Source organism: Electrona antarctica (genome assembly GCF_951216825.1).
Source record: "Electrona antarctica genome assembly, chromosome: 2".
In the NCBI taxonomy this organism is placed as follows: Eukaryota; Metazoa; Chordata; class Actinopteri; order Myctophiformes; family Myctophidae; genus Electrona; species Electrona antarctica.
In genome coordinates this window covers 33,159,287-33,184,866 of record NC_136807.1, presented here as the reverse complement: position 1 = coordinate 33,184,866, position 25,580 = coordinate 33,159,287, and the positions used below count along the sequence as shown (strand labels likewise).

Sequence of the window (25,580 nt, the reverse complement as noted above, 5' to 3'; positions counted from 1 at the left end):
ATACATGATGATGATCCATCCTAATAGGTTATAGGATCCAATTTCCAATTTGCCCCTGCAAATATAACGCATTCAGATGACTTGGATGAAATTGGCAACCCAACAGAATTTTTATTTTATGTTTATTAAAGAGCTGGAGAGACTGGAAGACCCCTGTTTAATAGCCTATTGAAAAATCAGTGTCCTTCCCCTATGTAATGGGTGGATAAAAGTAGTTGGTCCCCTCCTTTCCCCCCTCTTCACCAAAAATAGTCGATCTACATGTTGTACTGTACAAGCTCAAGCATTGTGAGGAGTTATCAGTTATGCCTCAATAAGGGTGCAGGCTATTTTTGCTGAATGTTCGCCTGTAATGTCATGACCAGAAGTAGGTCATCCATACAGTAATGAGGTCAAAACGTACCACAGTATATAATCAGAAATAGCCTGTGCTATGTTATCAATGTGATATGTATGTTATCAGTCAACTGGATGGCTTAAGGGGGCTTCCCTGGAATTGTCAGCCCCTGAGCCTGGTCTGTTTACAATGGCTGCTCTGACCCCTGTAGCAAGACACCATTGACTTCACTGCAATGTGTGACCTTTGGCAGCTGTCTGAGGCTCATGAGGTTCATGTTGCTCTGTGTATTTCCACCTTAAAAGACATACTGTACGCTGATGCCGGTGGACTAACTATAGACAGACAGTGGGATTTAAAACCACTTAAATGGGGGACAAGTCTGATGTAGTAGTTTGGCTTCCAGTTCAGGTTAAAAAATACAGCAGGTTTTTGTATGCTATATGTACATGTTTATAACATAAAAACTGCTAAATAAAGTTGTAAAAAATAAAATACATGGCAGGCTGCATAAGTTTGTCCTTACTTTATAGTACACAATGTAATTGATAGAAGGTGTCCTACCTTCTTCTATCAATTTCAGTGACAGTGAGACTGTCAATGATGGACAGTCTCACTGTGGCGAATAGGTTTAGGTGTGTCAATGTGCACTGACAATGTTGGCTTTGGGCACACCTAAATCTAACACATTATGAATTTGTTTGGCTGCAGATGCTTTTCTTAGACTGCCATGTTTTTAATCTGCTGTAGTTTTTAACCAACAGAGAAAGCTTGGAGATCTAAATGTAACATCTTCACCTAAATTATATTGCATGCAGTAAACAGGGATGGTACCTTTGAAAGTAAGGACTGTAATGTTTGTATTTTTGCCATGTTTGCACAATATTTTCCTAAAATGTCCTCACTTCCCTTGTATCATCATCGTGCATGCAGTGGTTGCGAAGCACATTTCTGAAAGTGTGTAGTTAAAGGAAGAGGAAGACGGCAAAATGAAGACAAGTAGATCTGCAGAATGTTAGACTTTGTATTTTATGGCAATGCACTGCAAAAACTATACATCACGTCCCACGTCAATCAATGTGTGAGGTTGCTACACAATCTGCAGGTTGGATCTGCTGTACATTTGTGAAACATCTAGTTTACAATGTTTACAAACAAGAACAGGCACTCGGGTCCTATACTACAACACAGTTTATTGAATATAAGTGTCAGTACACATGACTTCTCTAATGTTGATATCTACAGTATAGAGCATCATACAAATCTTTTATTTGTTTTTGTAATTCTCCTGCAGAAAAAACAAAAAGGTAGGAGCGCACACCAGTAGTGGGGAGGTGCTGACCGCAGGAGATAAAACTTTGACTGAGAAAGGAAAGAGGCTGCACAGATCGTAGTCACGATGCCATAAAAAAATATTTATTTTTCGAACGTTTCGGCAACAAGTTGCCTTCTTCAGGGTAATTCTCCTGCAGGACATGTTCACAGTGTTGGGACAACTGATGTTCGGGAGGCAGAGAACCACACCTGTTCAGGACGACTCCTCCCTGCACGCCAATCTCAGGCGTAATTGGCCCAACCCAAACCCAACCTAAAATTCCCAGAAGCCATTGTGCTTTTAGAATCCCTCTCCACCACCCCTTTCAGTTTTGCACCTACATGTATTCCTCTGCCCACTCCTCCTCTTCCTCTCTATCCCCCCCCTCTCTCTCTGTGTCTCTCTCAAGATGCCTAGGTGTCTCCATCCACCATCTCAGTATAGCCTCCATACCCAGGCTTTTATCGTTTGCATTCATCTCAGTGATGTTGTGACGACAGGGTCAGCAACCCTCACAGAACTTCCAGCAATCCACCTCTCACTGCTTTCAGTAAACAACGCTGCATCCTTGTTGATGGTGTGGTTCTCTGACTAGTGAACTAAACAAATATATATATATCAGTTATTAGAGGTTACTAGCAGAACCATGTGTGTGTGTGTGTGTGTGTGCCGTGCACGCGTGTGCGTGTGTAAACAAAAGTTTTTTTTATAGTAAATCTATTTTTGAAAAAATCTCCTACGAGGAGTTAAGAATTAACTCAAGTGCACTTGAGTTGTATTTTCACCCTGGTAGATATAATAAATCAGAATGGGGGGGTAAAGTTATTTTTGAGCCAATTAGTTAATCTTTTATTTAACAAGCCGGCGATTGTTATTTTGTATTTTAGTCCAGTAGAATTTAATTTCCAATATTACATAAACAATACAGCAATTGCAAAACACTTCTGCAACAGTATTTGTTATATTACTGCACTGAACAAATGCTTTTGTTGGCCTATTATCTTTTTCTGCACATTCATACATTTTTTTAAATAATAATAATATAGCCTATGCCTTTGTTATATTTCTTCAAGTGTTCTATCGTTTTTGTATTTAATTTGGCAATGCATAAAGTAACTCCTTGTAATGGATGTCTAATAGATACTGGTATTCACAATAATGTTGGATGTTCCATATCATTGTCTATCCATGAACATATATTTACACACTCACACAAGCACGCACAGAAATTGCGTCAGCAGTTAATGTGCTTCTAACTTATTTGCTTTTTATTTTTGGAATCATGAAAAGGCACTTCAATGGAAGAACAGCGTTTAGGTCAATGTAGGAAAACTGTAACATAATCAGAAACACAGTGAGATTAAAAAAAATCCCACGAAAACAAGGGCAATACTGGGATCCTCCAACAGTATAGCGAGTAAGCCGGCAGCGCCCAGGAATACAATGGATGGTATCCATTTCCTCCACCTCCGACCACACACAGGTTGGATTGGTAGGTTCTCTGGTAATATTTCTGGTGAATCCTGGTGAGAGTCTTCCTTCTCTCTCTCAGCTTCACTTGCTAGAGGTACTTGACTCTCTGCAGCAGGAAAGAAGATGGTGGACGGAGTCTTTTCCTCGTGCCATGCAGCCCTGTGTCGCAGGGCTACCTCGTCCTTCCCCACAGAAACCTCATGGAGGAATGGAGGAACCTCCGAAATGCACCCTGGGACAGTTGGTGGCTTTTTGAACTGAACAGGGGATACGTGTTGTTCCTCATCACTCTCCAGGTTCATCACATCGTCTGGCTGCAAACCCTCATATTGTTCATCTGACTCCAGGACCGTACTGACCTCTGAGGTCAGAGATGGCTTGGGTGTTTCTGTAGGTTTTCTGTTTTGGGTCACAGTGGATGGCTCTTCATCTGTGGTTTGAGGTGTTGTGGATGACGCACAGGGTGGCCGTTCATCGAGTGTCACAGTGGCAGTGGGCAGTGTGTCAGCAGCTGATGGTAAGAGAGTGTCTCCCGAAGCTAAGGAGATGTCGAGTGCTTCCATTGATTCTGTCTGTGGGCCACTGTCTTCCGTCCTTAAGAACTGAGCATCAGACTCAACATCCACATCTAACATCTGCTCCTGAGGAGGTTGGGACATGAACTGATCATCAGACTCAACATACACATCTAACATCTGCTCCTGAGGAGGTTGGGACATGAACTGATCATCAGACTCAACATCCACATCTAACATCTGCTCCTGAGGAGGTTGGGACATGAACTGATCATCAGACTCAACATCCACATGTAACATCTGCTCCTGAGGAGGTTGGGACATGAACTGATCATCAGACTCAACATACACATCTAACATCTGCTCCTGAGGAGGTTGGGGCATGTCTGTTTGGAGGCTATCTTTAGTCTCGCACTCACAGAGGTCTGATCTTGAATGATCCTCTGAAGAATGTAATGTAGAATCCGGAAGCCCGTTAGTTATAATAGATAACTGAGGTCTGTCTTCTGTGATAGGATCTTTAACCACTTGCTTGAGACTTTCGATCGTTTCCATGGAAACATGTTCTGCATCCACCTTTACATCCTCTGAGGATGAAGGAAACAAGCTCCATTCGGCCGTGTTTTGATCTAAATGTGTGTGGGCTGGGATCTCGGTGACAGACGGGTTGGCAACAATGTCTGGTTGAGGGTCAGTGAGTGTGGAGAGCCCTATCTGCTCATCTGTGGCTGAATGGGTGCTACATTCATCTAGGTGTACTGGGTCAGAGGTTGAAACAGGGAGCGATGTGCAGAGATGAGTGTCTTTGAGTTGCTCCAAGGTTTCGTTAACTAATTCACTTTGGGGTTTGTGCAAATGCCCTGGCTCATTTGGCTGAATGGGTTTGCTGGCTTGGTATATGATGGACGACTTGTCATCAGAAGGATGTGACGTGGTTTCAGAAGACACACAAGGTGATTTTTGTTCACCTAAGGAGACAGTGGTAGTGGACGGTGTATCATCAATTGATGGAGGCTCTGGGTGGTGTGGGAGTCGGGAACTAGATGAGGTGTCTGTCTGTGAAAAGAATAAGGTGAGAGCCATGAGAGTATCAACACAAAGAGGAAAGGTTATTTTATACACAAAAAGTACATGCAGACAGGGGAAAAGCATTGTAATGCATCTTAATGCTTTTTTCTGTGAGGTGCATTTCATGCCAACAATGTAATTATGAAGAGATACAAACCACTAGAGAACTGAACTGAGAATGTCTGATTTTTAAATCAGAAATTCAGCATACTGATAAATCAACTTTATCCTTTTTTTTCTTCCCCCCCCCATGATTTCCAGTTTGATGTGATATACATATGTGGCACTGAACCAAAAACAAATGTAGTTTCTGCACGAGCTGTGCAACACAAAAACCACTCTCTCCCTCATTATATTTCATATTTGTGACGATGTAATTGTTTCACCAAAACGTGATTTGCCACTCAAATCATAAAAAGCAATTATAACAATGGATTATATATGATATTAGGCCTAAAGCTACAATCCAAATCCAAGTTTTGCCTTCCTTTCCCAGCAGATGATCTTTGAACTACAGTAAAGGTGGTGGTGCATCTAGTGTTCAAACTGGTGCACCATCAACTTCAAATCATTTTAATTTGTCAACCACTGCACTACTGCAGATGTATAGCTATATTTCATTGACATATTCTACCATAAGGATTTGTAAAAAAAAAATAACATTGTATTAATTTAAATAAGTCCTGGATTGTAGCTTTAACCATGCCAACATTTTGTTTAAGACTCGAGTCGATGAAATAGACATCATAGACATTAAAGGTATATTCAGTGATTTCGCTTCATTCAAATATCACTTATTTTTTCTTTTTATTTGGATAATCCCCCCTACTATAGAGTGTGCTGACCATATAAGGAGTTCCTCCCTGTCCCCAGTGAGCCCCTGGGGTCAAAAAAACCCTAGTTTCAGTTTTGGTGGCGGGTGGCAAAGCCTTCATCCAATCAGGATGAGAGGGGCCTTCCTCCAATCATGTGTGGGGGCGGGCCTTGGTGCACATGCTGTTGCACTTCCCCCCACTGTAGAGCGTGTGCATGTGCACATTTTGTTACCGGGGTGGACTGGGTGGTTTTCCAAATCACCCAAATCACTGAATGCTCCTTTAAGTGAAACACAAAAAATATGAACAAAACATCAACCTTTGCAATAAAACCTCCAACTATAATCAAATAAAAGTAACTCCTTCCACTTTGATTAGGTTATATTAGGGAGAGCGACTGACTTCTCTACAACTAACAACAACAATGAAACAAACAAAAATTAGAATGAACGCGCTGTTAGCTTGGAAATCAGTTCTTGGCGGCAAGCGACAATTTATCCGAAGTACAAATGAGTCACTTGAATATTCATAATATCGTGAAATCAAATTAAATAGGACCACAATTATGAGTAATTAACCACTTGAACCATAGTGTCTATCCTGGGTTGAACATTCTGGGAAATAGCACATCCCCAAGCTCACAACACATCGCATTGCAATGTGTTGTGAGCTTGTAGATCGGATATATCTTTGACAAAAATATTTAGTGTATAGCGAAAACAGGAGGGGGCCTATTATAGAGCCCTGGGGGACTCAGAGCAACTAAGTATATACGGTTTAAGTGGTTAAGTAAATGGTGAAAGTGACAAGAATACTGGGCATGCCACTGTAATTATATGAATAATATGAAAGTCATGCAGTCAGCGGTGCAGCCAGACATTACCTAAGTTGTTGCTGAAGCTTCAATGAGCTGTGAACAATATAACCAATAAGCCAATGACAGGTAAACAAATGGACGATTAGATTGTTTTCCCTATTATAAAAATGTATTATTATTATTATTATTATTATGCTGCATAATTATTGTGATATATGTGATTTTCATAAAGGGATATTGCACTCAGCATGTATGACGGTTAAAAGGGATTGTACCGCATGCAAATTAAAATTACTTTGAAATCATCCAACTAGCAATTTACTGAAGGTGGTTCCTCTGCTGGCATAGTACGCCATTCATTTCTTGAGTAGAATGAGAGTTTGTAGTCCTAAAACTCTTAAAAGAAAACCTGAATGCAAAAATTCTGTTCGAAATCTCCCTGTAGGCCTTTTTTTTCCTAGGACGACAGGAATAGACTTGAATAATTAATGAATTGTCCTCATTCAGGGTCATCCTTTTCATTTAGGGTTTAATGGCGGTCAAACATTTTGGCATTTCACATTTCTGTGAAATCTTTATCTCGTCAGTTCTGATGACAGACACAGTAAACAAACTGTGTGCTATCTATCTCATGAATTGCCATCTTGGTTGTGTTTGTTGTGTGTACATGTGTCATTACACATACTGTAGTTAATGTCATGGATAAGTGCTATCGCAGATTTAATTTTCTGTACATTCTGTATTTTATGTACAGACTTTGTACCGGAGGCTCTGTACAAAAAGGGAAGCAACAATCAATTACATTTGTTGTTCCTCATCAAAACAGTCCATGGTACATTAATGACAGATTGCGGAATCCAGGAGTGCATCATCATGTGTCTGTTTTGTTCTTATTGACCTACCCTAGAAATACAAAGTTTGTGTACTATTATTATGCTATAGCTTTTATGCCTCACTCAGGTGTAACTCTCGGGGCTCAAGCCTGCTTCTATCGATGCATCTGCCTTTTTGGAACATGATTGATGACTCCGAACACGAAGACACTTGGCTCATTCACTATTAATGTTCTCCCCTGTCATCCTAAAAAAGAAAAACGTGCTCCCTGTAGCACTCATAGCAAACATGAAAAGCACATCTGTATTGGTCCATCATATTATACCTTTACCTCTATGTCAATCTCGGGTGGTGGTTCCATCTGCCCAATGATTGGGCAGATGGGATTAGTCCTGAAATCATCTGAACTGGATGGCCCTGGGAGATCTGTAAATTTAAAGTACAAAATATTTTGGAATGATAGTTGGTTTGTGCAGTGAAAAATCAATGATTATGTTTCACAGAACTACATTTGTAATATATTTCCATTTACAAATATAAAATTGTATGAAAGAAACACCATCATATTTGATTACATTTAATGTTATATTAGAAGTTATTTTGTACCTTCATCATCATCATCATCATCCCCGTTGCGGTTTATCTCAAAATTGAAATCGTCAGTGCTGAAAAAGAAGTAACATTCTTATTAGAATATCTTACATTTCAACAGACAAAAGAAAACACCCAAAAGAACATCACATCTGTTATTTTTAGGATTTCACATTTTTAGTCTACTTGCCACCCCATAGAGCCCCATTGTGAACCCGGACATGTAGAGTACACCAAGGTTTTATGTTAGAAATGTTGAGTATGGGTCCCCAGCATTTAGAAACTGCCGGATGCTAACTTGCATATGTTGAGCAATTTCCATAATTGGCATAATATGTGCCCATACCATTAACAACTTATAGAAGGCAAAAACACATTTGGGCTAAAAACGGCCATAGCCACATGCCCAAATGTGCTGACATCACATTTGTGCTGACGGCTATGGCCATTTTTATGATGATGACATTTAAATTTGTTTTTCCTTATACATGTAGGTTGTTGATGGTATGGTCACATATTATGCCAATTATGAAAATTGCTCAATATATGCAAGTTAGCATCCGGCAGTTTCTAGATGCTGGGGTCCCATAGTCCATACTCAACATTTCTAACATGAAATTTTGGTGTACTCAACTCAACATGCCTGGGTTCACATTCTGGCAAGTTGTCTATTTAGACTAGAGGTTGGGCATAAAGTCAAAACAAACAAACAGCTGGTATTTAAGTAGCCTAATAGCACAATAATAACACTGGTGCAGTAGAGTGAATATAATTCCCACAGGTGATAAACATTCATAAATAGGAGTGCCGGGTGGTTCAGCCTGTTACACTGACCATATGCTCCTTGTGGCTGTGTGAGTCGCGTCAACTCTTCCCTTAGTTCCCTAGGTTTCCTCAAAACAATATTCAAAAGTATAGAAATAAGCTAAATATGATAAAATTCAATATCTTGGCAAAGATCAGAGGAACAAAATATAAACAAACTAGAAAAAGTGCCCCTCTGGGCACAGGTCTCCACCAGGAGGATAGGAGTGTGTGTGATGTTCTTTTTTTTTGCAACAATTTTCTTCATTTTGTTGAGGAAATGCAGAGCCAGATCACTCATAGCATCTCTGAGGATAGAATTCTGGATGAGCAGGACATGTGCAGCATTTTGTACAAAACGGGCCACTCCTGAAGACTTTGGAAGGCAATCTTAGCCAATCAGTGTAGAATCTGAGAAATCAAACAGACTCGTCTTGATCACATGACTACAGAGATCATGTATACCGATTTGCATGAGATTTGGATGAAATCTGTGCGACTAATATCGGCCTCATGGTGGCGCTATAACCGGCAGATGTGGAGGGATGCAGGGAAAATGTTTTTCCATGGCCTCTAGGGAGTGCGCATACAAAGTTGTACACAGATCGATGCAGTTATAGGTAAAAACAGGAATTGCCCTGTTATAGCGCCACCATGAGGCTGGTTTGGAAAATAAATTGTGTCATGTCGTCCTCAGCCTAGTGGAAAAGTGCGTGTATAATTTCACGTAAATTGCACACTGTGTTTGTGATTTGTGGCATTTTGTTCGAAATGGAGCCAATCAGGAAGGAAGATGGGAAATGGTGCAGATCCGTGTTGATCACATGACTATGGAGATAGTGTATACCGAATTGTGTGATGTATGGATAAAATGTGTACGAGTAATCTACAGAAATGTGTTTTTCCTAAATCGGCCTCATGGTGGAGCTATAACAGGCCGTTGAGGAATATTTGGGGCAGAGGTTCGTCGTTGGCATCCAGAGAGTGTGTGTGCAAAGTTTGGCATGGATCGGGCCAACGGTGCCGGAGATTAGCTGGTAACAGACGGACGGAAGGAAGGACGGACGGACGCACACACACACACACGGACGGAGTGCAAAACATACTCTCTCCCCATGCCTTCGGCCTGGTGGAGACAATTCAAGTATATTTATGACTATGTGTGTGGGAGTAATCTTTTTGTTTTCTGTTTTCTGTCTCTCAAGTTCTGCACTCCCTTTCGCTCTGTTGTCCTGTACAGGGCACTGAGGGCAGTGACAACCACATGCTCCTCTGATACACATGGAGAAGGAGAAAGTTGTAGTTGTTTTCAACCTACAGCGACATTTACTATGAAAACCTGCATTTCCGTGTGTCACGTCACACCTCCATATATGGTCACGCCTCCATCTCCATATTGGAGCTGACCTGTTCTGACATTCCATATGTTGATCCTCCCCACCTGTCCTTCCTCTTCGATGTCTCCCTTCTGACTGATACCTGTCCATTCAAACTCTAGACGGGCCCACCCCAAAGTTATTAGTGCAGCCACGCCGGCAGCCTCCGAAAACTCAACAGGCCCGAAACTTAAGGCCCGGCCCTACCTGGGCCCTCATCAAACCCTGTACACTCAAGACACTGCCCCCGCTGCCACCCTTAGATCTCTGGACTCAGCTCCATATATGGATGTGACGCTTTTTGGCCTTTTTTTAGCCACGTCACAGAAATTGCATTTCCAATGCAAATGAGTCTGACTCTGGTTACAGGACTACAGCATTGACAAACAAACGGCCAATCAGCGTAACAAAAAAAACTGACGTCATCTCCAGTCTACCTATGCCGTGTCAACCACACAGAAATGATCAGGTTCGGGCTGACCTAGGGCGTGGGTAGAATCTAATTAAAACCCACATGGGCAAGCCCATTTGTGATGATTTGATTGGCTGAGCACGGAATGTGATGATGTATGATGATAAGAGCTGCGCCCCTCACTTCACACAAGGGTGATTTTTATTTTCAGTCATCAATGTTTATATAGCTCATTGTGTATATTGCGTAGCTTTTTTTCTTTTGGGGTTTTACCCCGTCTTAGCTGCTTACAGGCAGCCATATTTATTACTATTATCATCCCCAGAATTACCCCAGACCCCTTGCCTCCTCTCCCAATATTTTTCAATAGAAGTGCAGATAGACCAACTACAACCTCTCTCAAGCCTCTCTGACTTACATACTTATTAATTTTAACATACCCTATCATACAGATTGAGCAAAATAACATTTTATTCACTAAAAAAGTCACGCACCTTAACACCTGTGTAATTTCCTTATAATAAGCATTTAGTTTCTAGCACGAGGCTTGATACTGGGAGAAGAAATGTAATAATCAGAAATAAGACAGGATTGTCTAGAAATGTCTTTCACACATACTTCATTACTGTAAGACGGAAGAAGCGTTGGCAGTTATACTCCAAAGGTTGCCAACCGAACTCAAGACCAAGGTGATGATCAGCATGTGATAAGAGGTACATACGTAAATAGATCTCTGAATAGTCACCAACCATGGTCCTGACTCCTGAGGTTCGCAGGGCGTATTGCACTTTCAGTTTTCAGGGTACATAAAGGTTAGTCAAAAGTCAACCCCCCCCCCCCCCCCCCCCGCCCCAACTGCTCAGTAGCGAACAACTGTGGTTGAACTGGGAAGCTCTGAGTGTGTAAGAGTGTATGAGTGTGTCACTATGTCTGTAACAGTGTGAAGGAAAGCGTTGCTGAAAAAGAGCATTAATGCTCAACAAACCTTACCTGGATTAATAATATAATAATAATAATAATAATAATAATAATAATAATAATAATAATGATAATAATAATAATAATAATAATAATAATAATAATAATAATAATAATAATAATAATAATAATAATAATAATAAACCATGTGGATCTCAGGATCCACGTGAGAATGGCATGGCTCCAATGTAGATCTCAGACTTAATGGCCAGCGTGTGACTTCAGTCATAGATGACATATCTATGACTTAAGTTATGACTCCAAATATGGGCAACTTTTCAGCCCGATCAGAGCCCGACTTACTTTCATTATTAGATTTAATAATTAAGGTAGGGTAAAAGGTATATAACATACACATTTTTCACATACTATGTGAACATTTTGTAAAGGTACAGGCAGTGTTCTCAAGAAATGTTGCACAATGTCGCTGGTTTTCAAGGTTAGTTATGTCTTGTTTACCAGAAATGGGGGGTACATACATACCTGTGTATACTGACAAGACATTGGCTAAATTAATACAATTTAGGCTAACCAAAGAGGATTTTCTTCTGGGTATAATATGACTATGGCCTCATTTTATAGATTTTTCCTTAAACCATCGACCGTACATTATGTAATTACATCTGCTGCTATTTTTACAGTCTCATCCCACTGTTATCTTTACCACACACATTACAGTACATTACTCCCCATCGCCCATATTTCAATCAACAGGTCACCCTTAGCAACCCATCTAGCTCCTCTGTTGTTCTGTTGTTTAGCACCCATGGTGCTAAGAAGACCCAGATCAACTAAATCAGTTTATATTCTGGACACTCAAAGATCCGGTCCTTTTATAGGTCTTCAAGCTTGGGGGTTTAGTTTGAACCCTCTATTCATCATGTGAGTTGACTTGACACCCCCAAACAGTAAATTATGCTTTTAAAATCTTCCTCTCAGTTTAACCACTTAAAACCTATGTTCTATGTAATTGGTTGACCGATCGGAATCCCCCAGAAGTCTATAATAGGTTGCCTCCTTTTTCCTCTCTACACTACGTATCTTTGCAGAAAATATCCGATCTACAAGCTCAAACATGGAACTTTGCATGTGTGTGTGTGTGTGTGTGTGTGTGTGTGTGTGTGTGTGTGTGTGTGTGTGTGTGTGTGTGTGTGTGTGTGTGTGTGTGCCAGAGTTAGACTACACAAATGACTTTTACTTTGTCAAACTTTTCCATTGAAATTTGACTGGTCTGACTGATGTCAGCTTTAGTTTCTCTATGTCCAGGGATGGAAAAGGTCAAGGGTAGAATAAGTCTTGGTGCATGAAAATGACACCTGCCCTTTTCCTTTTCCTATTTCTGATCCCCCCTCCACACAGACACACACACCCACACACACACACACACACACACACACACACACACACACACACACACACACACACACACACACACACACACACACACACACACACACACACACACACACACACACACACACACACACACGTACATGACACACCACTGGATGACTGGTATTCTGGGAGGGGTGTGTACTTGCTCCCTTGCAAAATCTGAAGACTCAAGACTGTGATTGAGCTATCTGACTGCATGACTTTTTTCAAACATTTTATTTTATTTTAGCTTACACACATATCCTATGTTATCTCTCTATAGTCAACAGACTGCTCTGACATTTTAAATGTATGACCTCTTACTCCATAAATTACCTCCAGACTGAACCACAGTCAAAATCAAGCTGGACACCCAGTATGTGGCTTATTATAGGCCCTTAAAGCCCTCAGCAAAACGCTGTCTTCTATCCATTCCTGGCAGCTCTGTATCTTACAGTAGCTTTAATGTTTGGGGCCTTAAGTCTAGGCTTATTGTTTGGTGGTGTCAGAAATCTAAATAATACTTAACAAGAAAAGCAGAACACGCCATGAATAGAACTGTGTCCAGTAAACTGCAGATGTGGCCTAGCTGTAAAAAACTTGTTTGTGAATGATGGACAGGTTGGCATGCAGGACAGGTTCTCATCACGGGAGCAACATGCTTACAACAGAAAGATACCTTCCCCATCTTATATTTTCCGATTGATGAAAAGGATAGATATGTGGTGACAAGCCTGTAAAATGCTTCTGCTCTTAACACTGGGATGTATATATCCATTGTTATTATAACTTGTGCTTTTTAAGGCCTAATTTTATTTATATTATCCTTCAACCATGCACCTTATCTATGATATATTACATCTACTGCTATTTTTAACTGCCCTCGCTCCCCTGCCATCTTAACAACAACCTTGCACAGTATGTGTTGTGTACACAGTAGGCCATACATGCTTGCAGCCTTGCACCTATATTTATTTCACACCCCCTTATTTATATCTGACCTGTTTTAGGTTTCTGTCTCTCTATTTCTTTCCGCCTTTCTTGAAACGGCAGTGATGAGATGTGGAAGAATTTCACCCACTTTTGTTTTAATACACCTGTAAACCTGACACCTGTGTGATCTGATGTGACAATAAAGTTGCAGTTGCAGGACAGGACAGAATATTTACCTGTAGTCTTTTGGTGGCTTCAAGATGCCTCTTATTTCTCGCAGGTCAGACTTATCGTGAGACGAATTGTCATCATAAGACAGGAGAAGAGTCACTACATAATTGCAATGAGAGTTATTAGCCCAGTAATCACCTTCAGAGGTTTCATAACGAACCACAAACTCAATGCGGGAGCCGTGCGTGTTATACGGTGGTGCAAAAGACATCTTGAAAGAAAACTTATCAGTGTTAGCTTCGTGAGAACCCTGGACATAATCAGCTGGGTAATCAAAATAAGAAGCCCAATTATCCATGGTTGATCTAATGTAAACCGCTTTTTTGAAAGAGACGTTAAGGACTCGGATGATCCCGGTGAAGGCAAGTGGCTCGTCTTCATCCGGAGACAACAGCTCAACTTCCACCTTATTCTTCATCACTGCCGCTTCCAGGTCGGCACTGGACTTGGCAATATACTCTGGCTTCACATTATAAATCGGCTCTTGTTGTAGTTTTCGGTACCGAGATTCCTCCTTTTCCCACTTCGCTTCGGCGTCCTCGTCATCCGAATCAAACTGATAAAATTCCTTAACCTCGACCAGATCTCCACCTGTTGTATCGGCGAAGGACACGCTCCTCTTGATCAGTCCAGCCTGCTGGAGCCGCATGTACTCAATGGTCTCATCGTAGATGGACGCGCCGCGCCTTCTAGGTATCGGGGATGATCTCGGTATCAAACGGATGTTCTCCTGCTCCTCGCTGTCATCTTCATCCGAGTTTCCTTCCTCGGCTGCCCTGCCGTCTCTCACCGTCTTAAATAGACCCTCTTGGCTTGGGATGGCTAAGAAAGACATATTTGCGCAGCGGTTCTTTCTCGGTGAAGCTGTGGCAATTAATGTGTCGTGCTGGTGCCGGGTGCGTGCGCTCAGAAGAGTAGGCTACATAGAGTAGTAGGAGTCAGGACACACGTACACACCCACCTTACACCAGGCAGTCAGTTAAAGGACGTGCGTGCGGCGTTGCTTGTCACCCATGGGCGCTACCTCCAGTACCTTGACGTTGACGCCGGTCAGCCGTTGTGATCATCTGTCAGTCCCTCTGCTCTACATACATGACCTTAGTACGCACGTTACGCACCGCAGTTTGGGCTGCAGGCTGCAGCTATATTGGAGGAAACTGTGCTACCTCTAATTTTAGCACTGACCCGCACGGCACGCTGTCTGTGGCCCAAATGTGTCGTCTAAAGTTGGTATAACCCTTACCCCCCCATGTGTGTAGTTTGGTTCGGGCAGAAGGCTACACGCCCACTGCTCCACTATTTTATTATACGGATGTTATATCACATTGTTGACGTTAGCCTACTTTTAGAGGAGACGGAAATGTCTGTTTATCAGCAGCCACCATGAGTCTCAGAATAATGTTGGCATTTATCTCATCGATCATTCTTTCATTTAGATTTAATGCAATCAATGCACATTATTTTAGCATTATTAGACCTTTTTCCACGGCAGCCATATTGACATATTACCTACCTGCCTGCCTATTAGCTCTGAACTATAGCTCTAATGCGTTGCAACGCATTAGAGCTATGGACCAGAGCTACCTGCCGATTAACCTTATGGTAGTATTAGTGCGTATTATAGTGGGCAGTGGGCACCATAACAGGCACTCTCCCATTTCCCCTCGGAGGTTGAGTTGATGGTGCATGTTATGTTGACATTTAGTTGTGAATAAAGGTGTTGCTGTGCTGACTTGCTGTGTCTCTCACTCAAACAGTCACTATGAGAAATGAAGCAAAATGTATGCCGATAAAAATAATATCCCTAATTAATGATTGGTGGAGAGAGTTTGCGCGGTCTGCTTTAACCAATCGGAGAAATATTTAAGCTCACATACTGTAGCTGCCCTGGTCTAGATTCCATAGCCCAGAGGGACAGTTATAGTGGCGTTATTATTGGATGGTTGGTTACCAGGTCATAAAGCTACTTTCTGGACCCACCAGTAGGCTATCTTTGAACAGATTCACAGTTTGTGAGAGCCAACTCGAGTTTATTATGGACATGCATGATTAATACTAGGCCTACCAACTTAACACTAACCGAAAAAACAACAAAAACAGAGCAACTTGGGATACAGACAGTAATGACACAATGATTCACAAATATTCTATTTTTTCAATTTAACGGCACTGAAAGTGAAACCCTATAGGGCTAGGCCTATAGAAAGTGGACGTGACCTTCGTGCCATTAGCTGAAAGCCTCACAAGATGGTGATGCACCATGCACCTGCCAATTGAACTCAATGGATGGGGGGGGGGGGGGGGGGGGGGGTCGCTCCTCTAAACTAAATATCTTCACCAAATAGATTATCTAAAATCAGCCCGAAACCCATCCCGTGGCCGTGTGGCTATTTCACTTAGATCTATTTTCCCAAAATATTTCCCCCAGAATATGGATGCTAAGATACAACAGTGGTGCATGGTGTTCATTGTTTTTTGTTCAAAGAAGTGTTAAATACAGTGTTTAGTAAACCCCTTTAAAATGACAATCACTTGTAATATCACTTTATTTGTGTTTACTAAAAGTTTATACGCTGTCATTCGTCAATGAATCCTCGACAACGAACTAGCCAATCAGAACGCGACCGTCTATTCGGGCTATGGGATACTAACTCTACCAATAGCAAACTGAGGGAGAGCGCAAAATATAAACAAACGGGGATTGTAAACAGCGTCTTACTCTTACTGCAATTGCCAATTTCGTCACATTATTTATTATTTTTTTGCAAAGTGTTCCTCGTTGGGATTTAAACTGATAAATTAGATTCATCTTTGAATCAAAGAACACACAGTGAGTAACATTAGCTGTGAGCTAGCGCCGCTAGCCTAGCGGTGCTAACGTAAGCCACAGCCTGCTAAGTGGCTAAGCTAGGCCTCGCAAAACAAGGACTTCCTGTTCTATCTAAATTAAATGGCGTAAATTCAAATTTGTCTTGAGGAAACAGTTGCAATAATCAACTAGTTGGGTGCGCTGTGGTACAGTATTCTTAAATAGTACGTGTACTGTTTTAGTGGCGCTAACTGGTTACCTAGCTAGCTTATTTTGGGACTAGCATGAGTAAAGTGACGGACTGCAAGCGGTCCGCAGATTCTGCGTCCAGGAAACGACGCCAGTCTTCCGAGCAAGATGAGAGCGCTTCCAATACCCCTCGCAAGTTGACCAAAGTCGGCAACGCGAGGAACGAGACCCCCTCCACGTCTTCACAGAGCCAAAAGAACGGCGACGCCGGAAAACCAGAAGAACCTGCAGGGAAGCAGGCTGCGGAGCATCGCGAGGAAGAAGCGGGAGATGTGAAAACAGCCACGGGCAAGGAGAACAGCAGCAGCAGCAACGGTGCCTCAACCAACAGTTCAGTGAGGCAGGATGGTCCTGAGTCAGTGAGGAAGGATGGTCCTGAGTCAGTGAGGCAGGATGGTCCTGAGTCAGTGAGGCAGGATGGTCCTGAGTCAGCGAGGCAGGATGGTCCTGAGTCAGCGAGGCAGGATGGTCCTGAGTCAATGAGGCAGGATGGTCCTGAGTCAGTGAGGCAGGATGGTCCTGATGATGGCCCCAGCAGCAGGGTGACGCCGGCAGAGAAAGCCCATGGCTCGGATGCTGCAAAAGCGGATGCAGAGGGAGAACATTGTCCGGCCTCAACCTCCCTTGACCACCAGTCTGACTCAGCAGCCATCGCGGCTGCAGAAGCACTCGCCAGCCTCACAGGTGGAAAGGGGAAGGAAGGTGAAGAGACTCCTTGCTCGTCTGAAAGAGCTGGACGGGACAGACCGGGGGGCAAAGTGAAGCGCTCAAACGAATCCTCCAAGGGAAGCTCTAAAACCCAGGCAGCCGCAGCAGATAGCTCCACATCAGTTCACAGTATTGAACGAGAGGCTGCAGAAGACATTGGTGATGGAGATGATGGAGATGATTCTATACCTGGATCGTCCTCCACGCCGAGCTCCTCTTTTCCATCTGATAATGAAACCAACGACGGCTCGGAGTGTGCTATCGTCTCTGTTAAAATGGCCCCAGAGATCAGGCAGTCGGTGGCTCTTCTAGCCCAGGTACAGATGAGGCTGGAGGCGCTCGATAAAAAGAGTGCCAGACTTCACCAGCGGCTGGATTTGAAGATGAGTCGGCAGCAACGTCCACATCTGGACCAACGCAGTTCCATCACACAGTCCATTCCTGGCTTCTGGGTCACAGCCGTATCCTTAAATGTTCAATTAAATCTCCTGGTTACTCAAACTTTATTCTCCACATCTGTAGTATTAGTCTTCACACGCTATCTCATATATCTTGTCTATTTTCTCTCGCCACTCTTTTTTTTTACTCACTCGCTGTGATTGTGTTGGTGTGTTGGTGTCATAATGAAACAGAAATACCATGTTTGTTGCACATTTATTTTGATTTTACCCATTTATTTCCCTTAACTCGGATCCAACAGCTGTTGAACCACCCACATCTCTCGGCTCACATCGATGAGACCGATGAAGACGCTCTCAGCTACATGACCGACCTTGAGGTTAATAATTAAACCATTTAAAGGACCATGAAACACTAGGCTGTTATTATTTGTTCAGGTTAAAAACTACCACCGATTAAAAACATTGCAGGCTAGTAAGTAATGCAGATTTCGATTTCGGCGTGCCCACAGGTATGGGTGTGCCACTGGTCAATTCTTGCACATTGGCACAACTATTATCTAACATACCCATTGATAATTTGATAAGCCTGCCATGTTTCTAAAGTCAACTAGAAAACAAACAAGCATTTGCCTAGGGTTTCATCAGCTATCTGTACTGTCTACTGTCAAATTGCGAAAATAGCTGAGCCCAAAAATGTACGGTGACACCAGGTTGAAAGTGATTTAAAAAAATGATTTACATTTTATTTTTACATTTTCATTTTTTTCCCACTCATGAATGTTGTTGTTTTTAATCACAGATCGAGTCGTTCAAGGGCACCAAAGTGGGACATAGGATCCGTTTCCACTTCAAACGGAATCCGTACTTTCAGAACAACATCATCATGAAGGAGGTTCACCTCGGCATGGGAGGTGAGGGTCTGTCTGTGGGGGTTTATGCGTGGTCCTATGGTCTCATAGGGCATTTACACCTCAGCCAAGTACAGGTCATGTTCTACTTGGAAAAAGGTAACCTCGCCTCATCAGACTTTTCACCTCGGATGAAAGCCTGGTATTTGTTCCAAACTGGCCCGTGTGACGGACCAGGCCACGGATATTAAAAAATATATACCATTATATGTAGTTCCGGTTAGTTGGTTCCTGTCCATAAATCGTGATCCAGGAGAGCTGTCCTTGGTGGATCTTCTGCCATCCAAATTTCGGCTTTAATTTGATGTAAATAAATTATTTTAACAATATTTATTTTGCATCATTTTAAGGCCTTTCGAATGTTATTTTCAGTGGCTCCTAAATAAAAGCTTTGCTTATATCAACATTGGGTCCTCAGCTCAGTCCTATGTGAGAGACAAAAACTACAATCTGCCTGAATCATGTCCCTTCCCTAGCATAGAGCAAGACAGCTGCTCGCCTAGAGCGCCTTCTCACAATGCCACAACGCACGGACAACCTCACAGAACCTAGCGCCGTGCAGCCATGTCCTCCAACCTCAATCTGCCCTGCATTACACATGCCAAACATTCTAACAATCATCTTAATTACATTAATTTGCGTCAAAAACAACTCATCTCCCCGCAAATCACGTGTCACCAGTGAAATGCATGTTGGGACGGACACTGATTTATTAATCCGCGCAACATTCCCCTTCAATTCTCCAACGCACCTCCCCTTTTCCACACCGCCCCCAGGCAGGCATCAGACCTATACATCAGACCCACACGGGGAAAACAAAAAAAAAAACCTGATTTTATAAAGAACAAACTACAACTTGCTTTGCAGCCCAAAAAGCCAACCTCCGCGTTTACCGTTTAATAGCTTATATCAGATGGTGAGCGGTTAGGGACCGTCTACAAAGTGCAACACCGAACGTGAAAATATTCAATAACTTCCATTTATAGGCAGAATATCACCACCAAATTTACACCACACATCAATGGTGTACTTATGATTGTACTGCAGCATTTTGTTGCTAAATAAACTAGCCTACTACTGATTAGCCTACTTTTGTGCCCAACCCAACTTCCCAAGACCATCTGTAAACAATTCCGTAATGTGATCTATTACATCACATTACCCACACTGAACATCATTTGCTGTTCATGTATTCAGAACGGGTAAGGACTAGTGTGTATATATATATACCCAAATTATGAGCCATAGGAACTCGCTCAAAGTATTGGGTGGTTAAACATCTCAATTGTTTTGTGTGTCTCAGGACCTCCTGTGTCGTTCTCGAACCCGATCCTGTGGCACCGTGGTCAGAACCTGACAGGCCACAGTGAGCCCAGGAAGTCATCGCGTGGCGTCTACCAGACGTTCTTCAGCTGGTTCAGTGACCACAGCAATCCGGGCCGAGATGATATAGCACAGGTCAGCCTGACTGCATCCAGTTGCACGTGGTCTAATACGTCTATCTCATAGCCATAATAAAACATGTTACTGTGTAAGGCAGATAAAATCAACATCTACATCAGATCAGACAACACATGTAGATCAGGCCATCGTGTGTATTCTCCAGTCTACCAAAACATTTTGTAAAGGGCATGTTCATCCAAATAACTGACTACCGTGTCAATGTTTAGATCCTGAAGGATGATCTGTGGAGAGATCCTCTCAGATACTACCTGACTCCACTGTGGGAACCCAGGGAGAACGGCAGGTAAGGTTCTTTCAACTTCAAATTATAGAATCCGTTGCATGTGATCTACGGTAACTGCAAACAACCACTGTATTAGGATATACACAGGGTACCTGCAGGTGTTTTAATTATGTCCAGGTTGCCCTGATTGATCTTAAGCAAAACAAATTTCATTTAAATTCAATTCTAGTCTAACTTTATTTTATGTGTTTGTCTCTTCAGTAGCAGTAGTGGGACCAGAGCGCCTGACAACAGTAACAGAGATGAGTGTGTGGTGATCTCAGACTCTGATGACGAGCAGGAGCAGGATGAGGCTGACGAGGGCCACAGCCGGGAGGAGGAAGAGGACGGGGAAGATGAGGAGGAAGAGAGGGGACAAGACTCAGGTTAGCAGGGCGTTGATGCTCCTATCTTAGATTCAATTTATGTTTTATTCGTATGATTCAACGGTACCTTTTTAATATTGTCCTTGTCTAATTTAAACGGCCTCTTAACTGGTTCAGTCCACCCGACGTGCCCACATGTCATAAGCAATCCAATCGACGGGTTGCAATGACGTGTGTACACGTCCTACTGCATCTTCAATGATATCGAGTTGAACTCCAAGGCCACCGTACGCTTTGCTCTTCGTTCATGCGTGGTCCGGTCACTTCCTAGTTTACCGCTGCAGAAAGAATGCCTCGTCTCTCCTAATCTAGGGCGCTCTCCGTGGTTTTGATCAGATGGATATACTAAGCGCTTCATTTCTGACTTCTCAACTGCCTCTCGTTCAAAATATGAATGCGATGGATTATTTAGCGCTAATATTGAAACGAGAGAAAGCTAAGCAAGCGAAAAAATATCTCAGTTGTTTTCCGGAACAGAAGGGGGGGGGGGGCTTTACAGAGTAAAAGCGGCCATGTCTTCCCGGCACCCCAGAGCTTCTATTTTGAAGGAATCCCGGCGCTGGTTGTGTTAAAGCTACAATCTTGAACTTGTTTGAATTAATACATCGTTATTTTAAACAATGTGTTAATAAGATATAACTACGGTAGAAAGGTGCAATTTCCCGATGGTTGCCCGGCCACCAGGACCCGAGGAATAATGTGAGAGGAATTTGGAATTAGCGTCAAAGGCCATGCGACGTGCGATTCAAAAAATTCCAGACTCTGGTCGTGTCGGACAGGCCACCTGCTGGTTGATGATGAGAATAATGTTATGTGATGCAGACAGTGCACCGTATTGGACGGTAGATACAGTGCCATCTTTATTGTAGTTTAGACATCGCTGTACCTCTCCCCGTCAGGAGGGACATAAAACGTACAGATTGTAGCTTTAGTGGCAGCTGTTCAGATAATTCAATGTGTGTGGAATTCAGTGTTTGTTTGCCGTCTGCATCATGCGCTATGGCCTGTCATGTAAATGTCTGAGTAAACTGAATAGTCAGGTAATATGTCCTCCTCAGATGAAAGCCCAGAGGACGATGAGGCCGGACAGATTATGACTGACGGTAAGTTCACTAGTTGCCATGTTCTGTATTGAAATGGCATCAGATTGATGGTGGTCGACTTCTGCAGCAGGTTGTGCTGTGTAAGAGTCAAATCACCCCTGCTGGGCTGTGAGAGTTTAAACAGCTGGAGGATGCAGAACCTTGGGTGTGAAAACAATGTTTAGATAACGTGTGAACCTTAACCTTAGTCGTGACTGGTTGAAGTGGTGACATGAGGCTACTAACAAAACAAAACAAAGTGTGTGTGCGTGCATGCGTGCGTTAATGGCTCCACAGCGTTGCACAATGATGCACACATTAGGAATGCCTAGCGTTAACTGTATTATATCTTGTGCGGGACAAACCCTGATATTTCATTTTTATTTGTTTAAAATGTTGATATTTTTAAATTAGTATAACCCATTTAGTTAACTTTCATGTGTGTGATATCTATACTTAGTCAGATTGAAAGTGTTGAAAGTGAAAGTGGCGGTTTGCCTCGTCTCTGTCTGCACTTACTGGCTGCTCACCGAATGATTGTGAGTCATTTCACTTCCATGTTATCATGAGAGTAGGAAAGGTCTAAAGTTTACTTGACGACAACTCATTTGAACTCGGTGCTTACACGTTCATTGAGTGCAAGCTTTATTTACTTTACAACAACCTGTTGACGATCGCTACTCATTTCCTGTTTGTGTCTGGCTCAATGCCAGGTGTGTTGAGCAGGACACGTATAAGCAGTCAGACGGCACATCATGAATTAATTAGTAGAATATGTGCATGCATATCCGATGGTATATTAGTTGTTATGAGTTTATTAGTTGATGGGGAAAATCCAACCCTATTCCGGAGTGAAGTGATGCAGTGACGCGTGCTGGGTGGAGATAAACTCACAAACCGCTGGACAGATCAATGCCAAATTTCTTGTGCACACTGTCAGTAGGTCAATTCCGTACCTGCATGCACATATATATATATATATAACTTGATCAACTTGTTGATGTTATAAGTCGTCTGGTTTCTTCTCCTCAGGCTCTGATGACAGAGAGGATGAAGATGAGGAAGATGAGAAGGATGAGGACGTGTACGTTGAAGAACTAGATGAGTCATTGGACCACAAAACCAGAGACCCCAATGACGATGAGGAGGATGTCGAAGTTGATGAAGAAGACGATAGCAAAGATTGAACGTTTCTCCCCAAATGTACCTGTTTTTATGCATCAAAGCTCAGTAGTTTTTATTTTGTTTTTTTAATTGCAAGAAATGCTTAACATGAGAAAAATATCAGGGTTAATGATAATAATATTAATAATAATAATAAGCCAGGGCATCAATTGTCACCTTTTTTATACAGTTTCACTTGGTCAGGTTCACAAGCTTATTTGCTCCATGTCTATCTGATGTGTAACATGCTTAAGCCTGAATTATACGCAGTTGCACACAGGTGTCACACACAGAAAATAGCAGGTCTACAAGCTCACAACACAACACACTGTGAGCTTGTAGATCTTCTATTTTGCAGTGCGTAACACCGGCTAACATTTGCGCGCAACTAAGAATAAGTCAGGCTTTACCCCACTGCCTTTGTGGGCATCAAATGTTCACAACGCGTCGAGCCCTGCCTTCGCTTTTTCAGCGGACATTTCATCGTAAAACCTTTGTATTTTTTGTGTTCCATAATTGATTGTGACACGGTGAAGCGTGTTGCCGTTAAACTAATTTGAGATATCAACAGTACGTTTAAAATGCACTAAGTACTGAACCAAAACGTGCTCTCAGGGATGAACGTAGTGGTTGTCCTATATGGAAAACAAACTTTGTATTGATTTTGAAATGTAGTTTTTCTCCCCTCCCCTCCCCCCACCAACAGTAACACTTGGCTGTTTGTAAGGTAGGCGTAACTCTACTGTGACGTTTGGTAGAAACAAGGTAAATGTTTGATGTACTACCTGTGTTTTGCCCATGTACATCCCACGTCTTGCTGCACACCAACGTTTACCAATATTTACACATTTCTAATGATGTATTATACTGTATCTATTTAAATGAGTCAGTTAGCCGGTATTTAATCAACACATTGACCTGTTTGTGTGGTTACCAGGATTTGGTGATCTGGTCCCAGTATATGTAGCTGACGACTTTTAATTTGTTATATTTTTAACTGAATAATGTGTTGAGTTTGCATTTCTGAACTTATTTTTGACAGTCTGACGTCTTGTGCATAAAAAGGGAGAGGTCAGTGTACATGGCTGTGCTGTATAGATGAAATATTGCAATATTCCACCAAAAAAACAACTTTTGATTGACTGGTAAAATGCATAGGAACAGTATGGGGTGCACTGTAACAGAACTTAGCTACTTCCTTTTCTTAGCAATTGACATGTAAATAATTAAACCTAGGCTTTTGGATAAGGCTATAGTTAACTGAACCGTGAATACATTTCTCAAGTAATCTGGACTTTTACATAAGATACGGAATCAGAAAGTTCTATTTTGTGTGCTGAATTTTATAGAAACACTAGTTTAAAAAATAATAATTCATTGTTTGCATTGTTTTGTTTGCTTTTTAAGATAAAGAGATGAAGATGATGTCCACCTTTTGAATCGGTCTAATAAAATGGCAAGTTATTTAAATTTGTCACATTTGTAAATTAAATTAGCAGTTATGCACTAGGCTTTGGGCAATAGTCATGCTTCTAGTAAACTGCAGAGCTGTATCTCACTCAGCCCAGAAGATGGCAGTATAATGTAGATCTTTGTTACAAGCTGTACTGTGATTTCCGTGCATGTCCTAGCACTTCCCTATGGCACTTAAAGCTTTCTTTACCCCTGTGACTGTCGGCAGTAGGGAGCAAATTATTACTTAAAATTACATTCAAACAACTGATACTCAAGTCTGTTTTACTACTGATAACAAATTAAGAATGAGGTCGTTACTGAAACAACATTGTTATTTCATAATAGCTTGGCTACAACATGTTTATCTTGGCTAATCACTGCCACAAAGAATGTGGAAAATGCCACAGATACAATTAGCCTGTAAGGTAAATGTCATTCTACATTTCATCTTTGATATGACATGGGTGTGTCGCGCGATATCACTTTAGACAGTTTGCATGCACTCTTAGCACTGCAAATAGCCCCAGGGAAGGCATTTTTGTACATGCCCAGACAAAGAAACAACGGTGTTGATGCAATGGTACACTTAAACCCTTGATTCCACATTTAATGCACAGCTATAAATATTCCACTAGCAAAAACCTGTCATGCTGTAGTCCCAGCAGCTCACAGGCATGCAGCGAAGGATGGGCATATACTATTAATACTGAGAATGGAAACGGTACATATACCCCTTCAAATGTTTGTGTCATGTCCGAAGTGGTTTTATTCCGCCCACTGAGTCAATATTATTACCACGTTACAGCGACAACAAACATG

The 25,580-nt window shown here is 42.0% G+C and overlaps 2 protein-coding genes across 7 annotated transcripts; one reads left to right on the top strand and one right to left on the bottom strand.

The window, feature by feature from the left end:
• Positions 1-2,038: 2,038 nt before the first annotated feature.
• Positions 2,039-14,810, bottom strand: LOC306912511 (protein phosphatase 1 regulatory subunit 3A). Of its 4 annotated transcripts, none has more exons than XM_079488798.1 (5): positions 13,879-14,810; positions 7,786-7,839; positions 7,506-7,602; positions 6,407-6,433; positions 4,558-4,696 (listed from the first exon to the last, which is right to left on the bottom strand). In XM_079488798.1, the coding sequence occupies exons 1-4, from the start codon at positions 14,706-14,708 to the stop codon at positions 6,407-6,409; spliced, it is 1,008 nt and encodes a 335-aa protein (XP_079344924.1). In that variant the 5' UTR covers positions 14,709-14,810; the 3' UTR covers positions 4,558-4,696. The 4 variants fall into 4 exon arrangements, with proteins under 4 accessions (XP_079344922.1, XP_079344923.1, XP_079344924.1 ...); XM_079488799.1 differs by having other exon boundaries at positions 7,789-7,839; positions 13,879-14,809; XM_079488796.1 differs by lacking the exon at positions 6,407-6,433 and having other exon boundaries at positions 2,039-4,696.
• Positions 14,811-16,471: 1,661 nt separating this feature from the next.
• Positions 16,472-24,776, top strand: tspy (testis specific protein Y-linked). Of its 3 annotated transcripts, XM_079488979.1 has the most exons (9): positions 16,472-17,266; positions 17,312-18,100; positions 18,340-18,417; positions 18,840-18,951; positions 20,252-20,406; positions 20,619-20,695; positions 20,897-21,060; positions 22,119-22,163; positions 23,175-24,776. In XM_079488979.1, exons 1-9 carry the CDS (start codon positions 16,967-16,969, stop codon positions 23,327-23,329), a joined length of 1,875 nt encoding a protein of 624 aa, XP_079345105.1. In that variant the 5' UTR covers positions 16,472-16,966; the 3' UTR covers positions 23,330-24,776. The 3 variants fall into 3 exon arrangements, with proteins under 3 accessions (XP_079345105.1, XP_079345104.1, XP_079345106.1); XM_079488978.1 differs by having other exon boundaries at positions 16,472-18,100; XM_079488980.1 differs by lacking the exon at positions 22,119-22,163 and having other exon boundaries at positions 16,472-18,100.
• The last annotated feature ends 804 nt before the right edge of the window (positions 24,777-25,580 follow it).

Bases quoted from the DNA above. Each gene is read 5' to 3' on its own strand.
- LOC306912511 (XM_079488796.1), bottom strand. From the start codon at position 14,708: ATGTCTTTCTTAGCCATCCCAAGCCAAGAGGGTCTATTTAAGACGGTG. The intron at 7,603-7,785 runs TGAAGGTACAAA...CTTTAAATTTAC, and splicing joins GGGGATGATGATGATGATGA to AGATCTCCCAGGGCCATCCA. The intron at 4,697-7,505 runs GTAAAGGTATAA...TTCTTTTCACAG, and splicing joins CACCCGAGATTGACATAGAG to ACAGACACCTCATCTAGTTC.
- tspy (XM_079488978.1), top strand. From the start codon at position 16,967: ATGAGTAAAGTGACGGACTGCAAGCGGTCCGCAGATTCTGCGTCCAGG. The intron at 18,418-18,839 runs GTTAATAATTAA...TTTTAATCACAG, and splicing joins GCTACATGACCGACCTTGAG to ATCGAGTCGTTCAAGGGCAC. The intron at 22,164-23,174 runs GTAAGTTCACTA...TCTTCTCCTCAG, and splicing joins CGGACAGATTATGACTGACG to GCTCTGATGACAGAGAGGAT.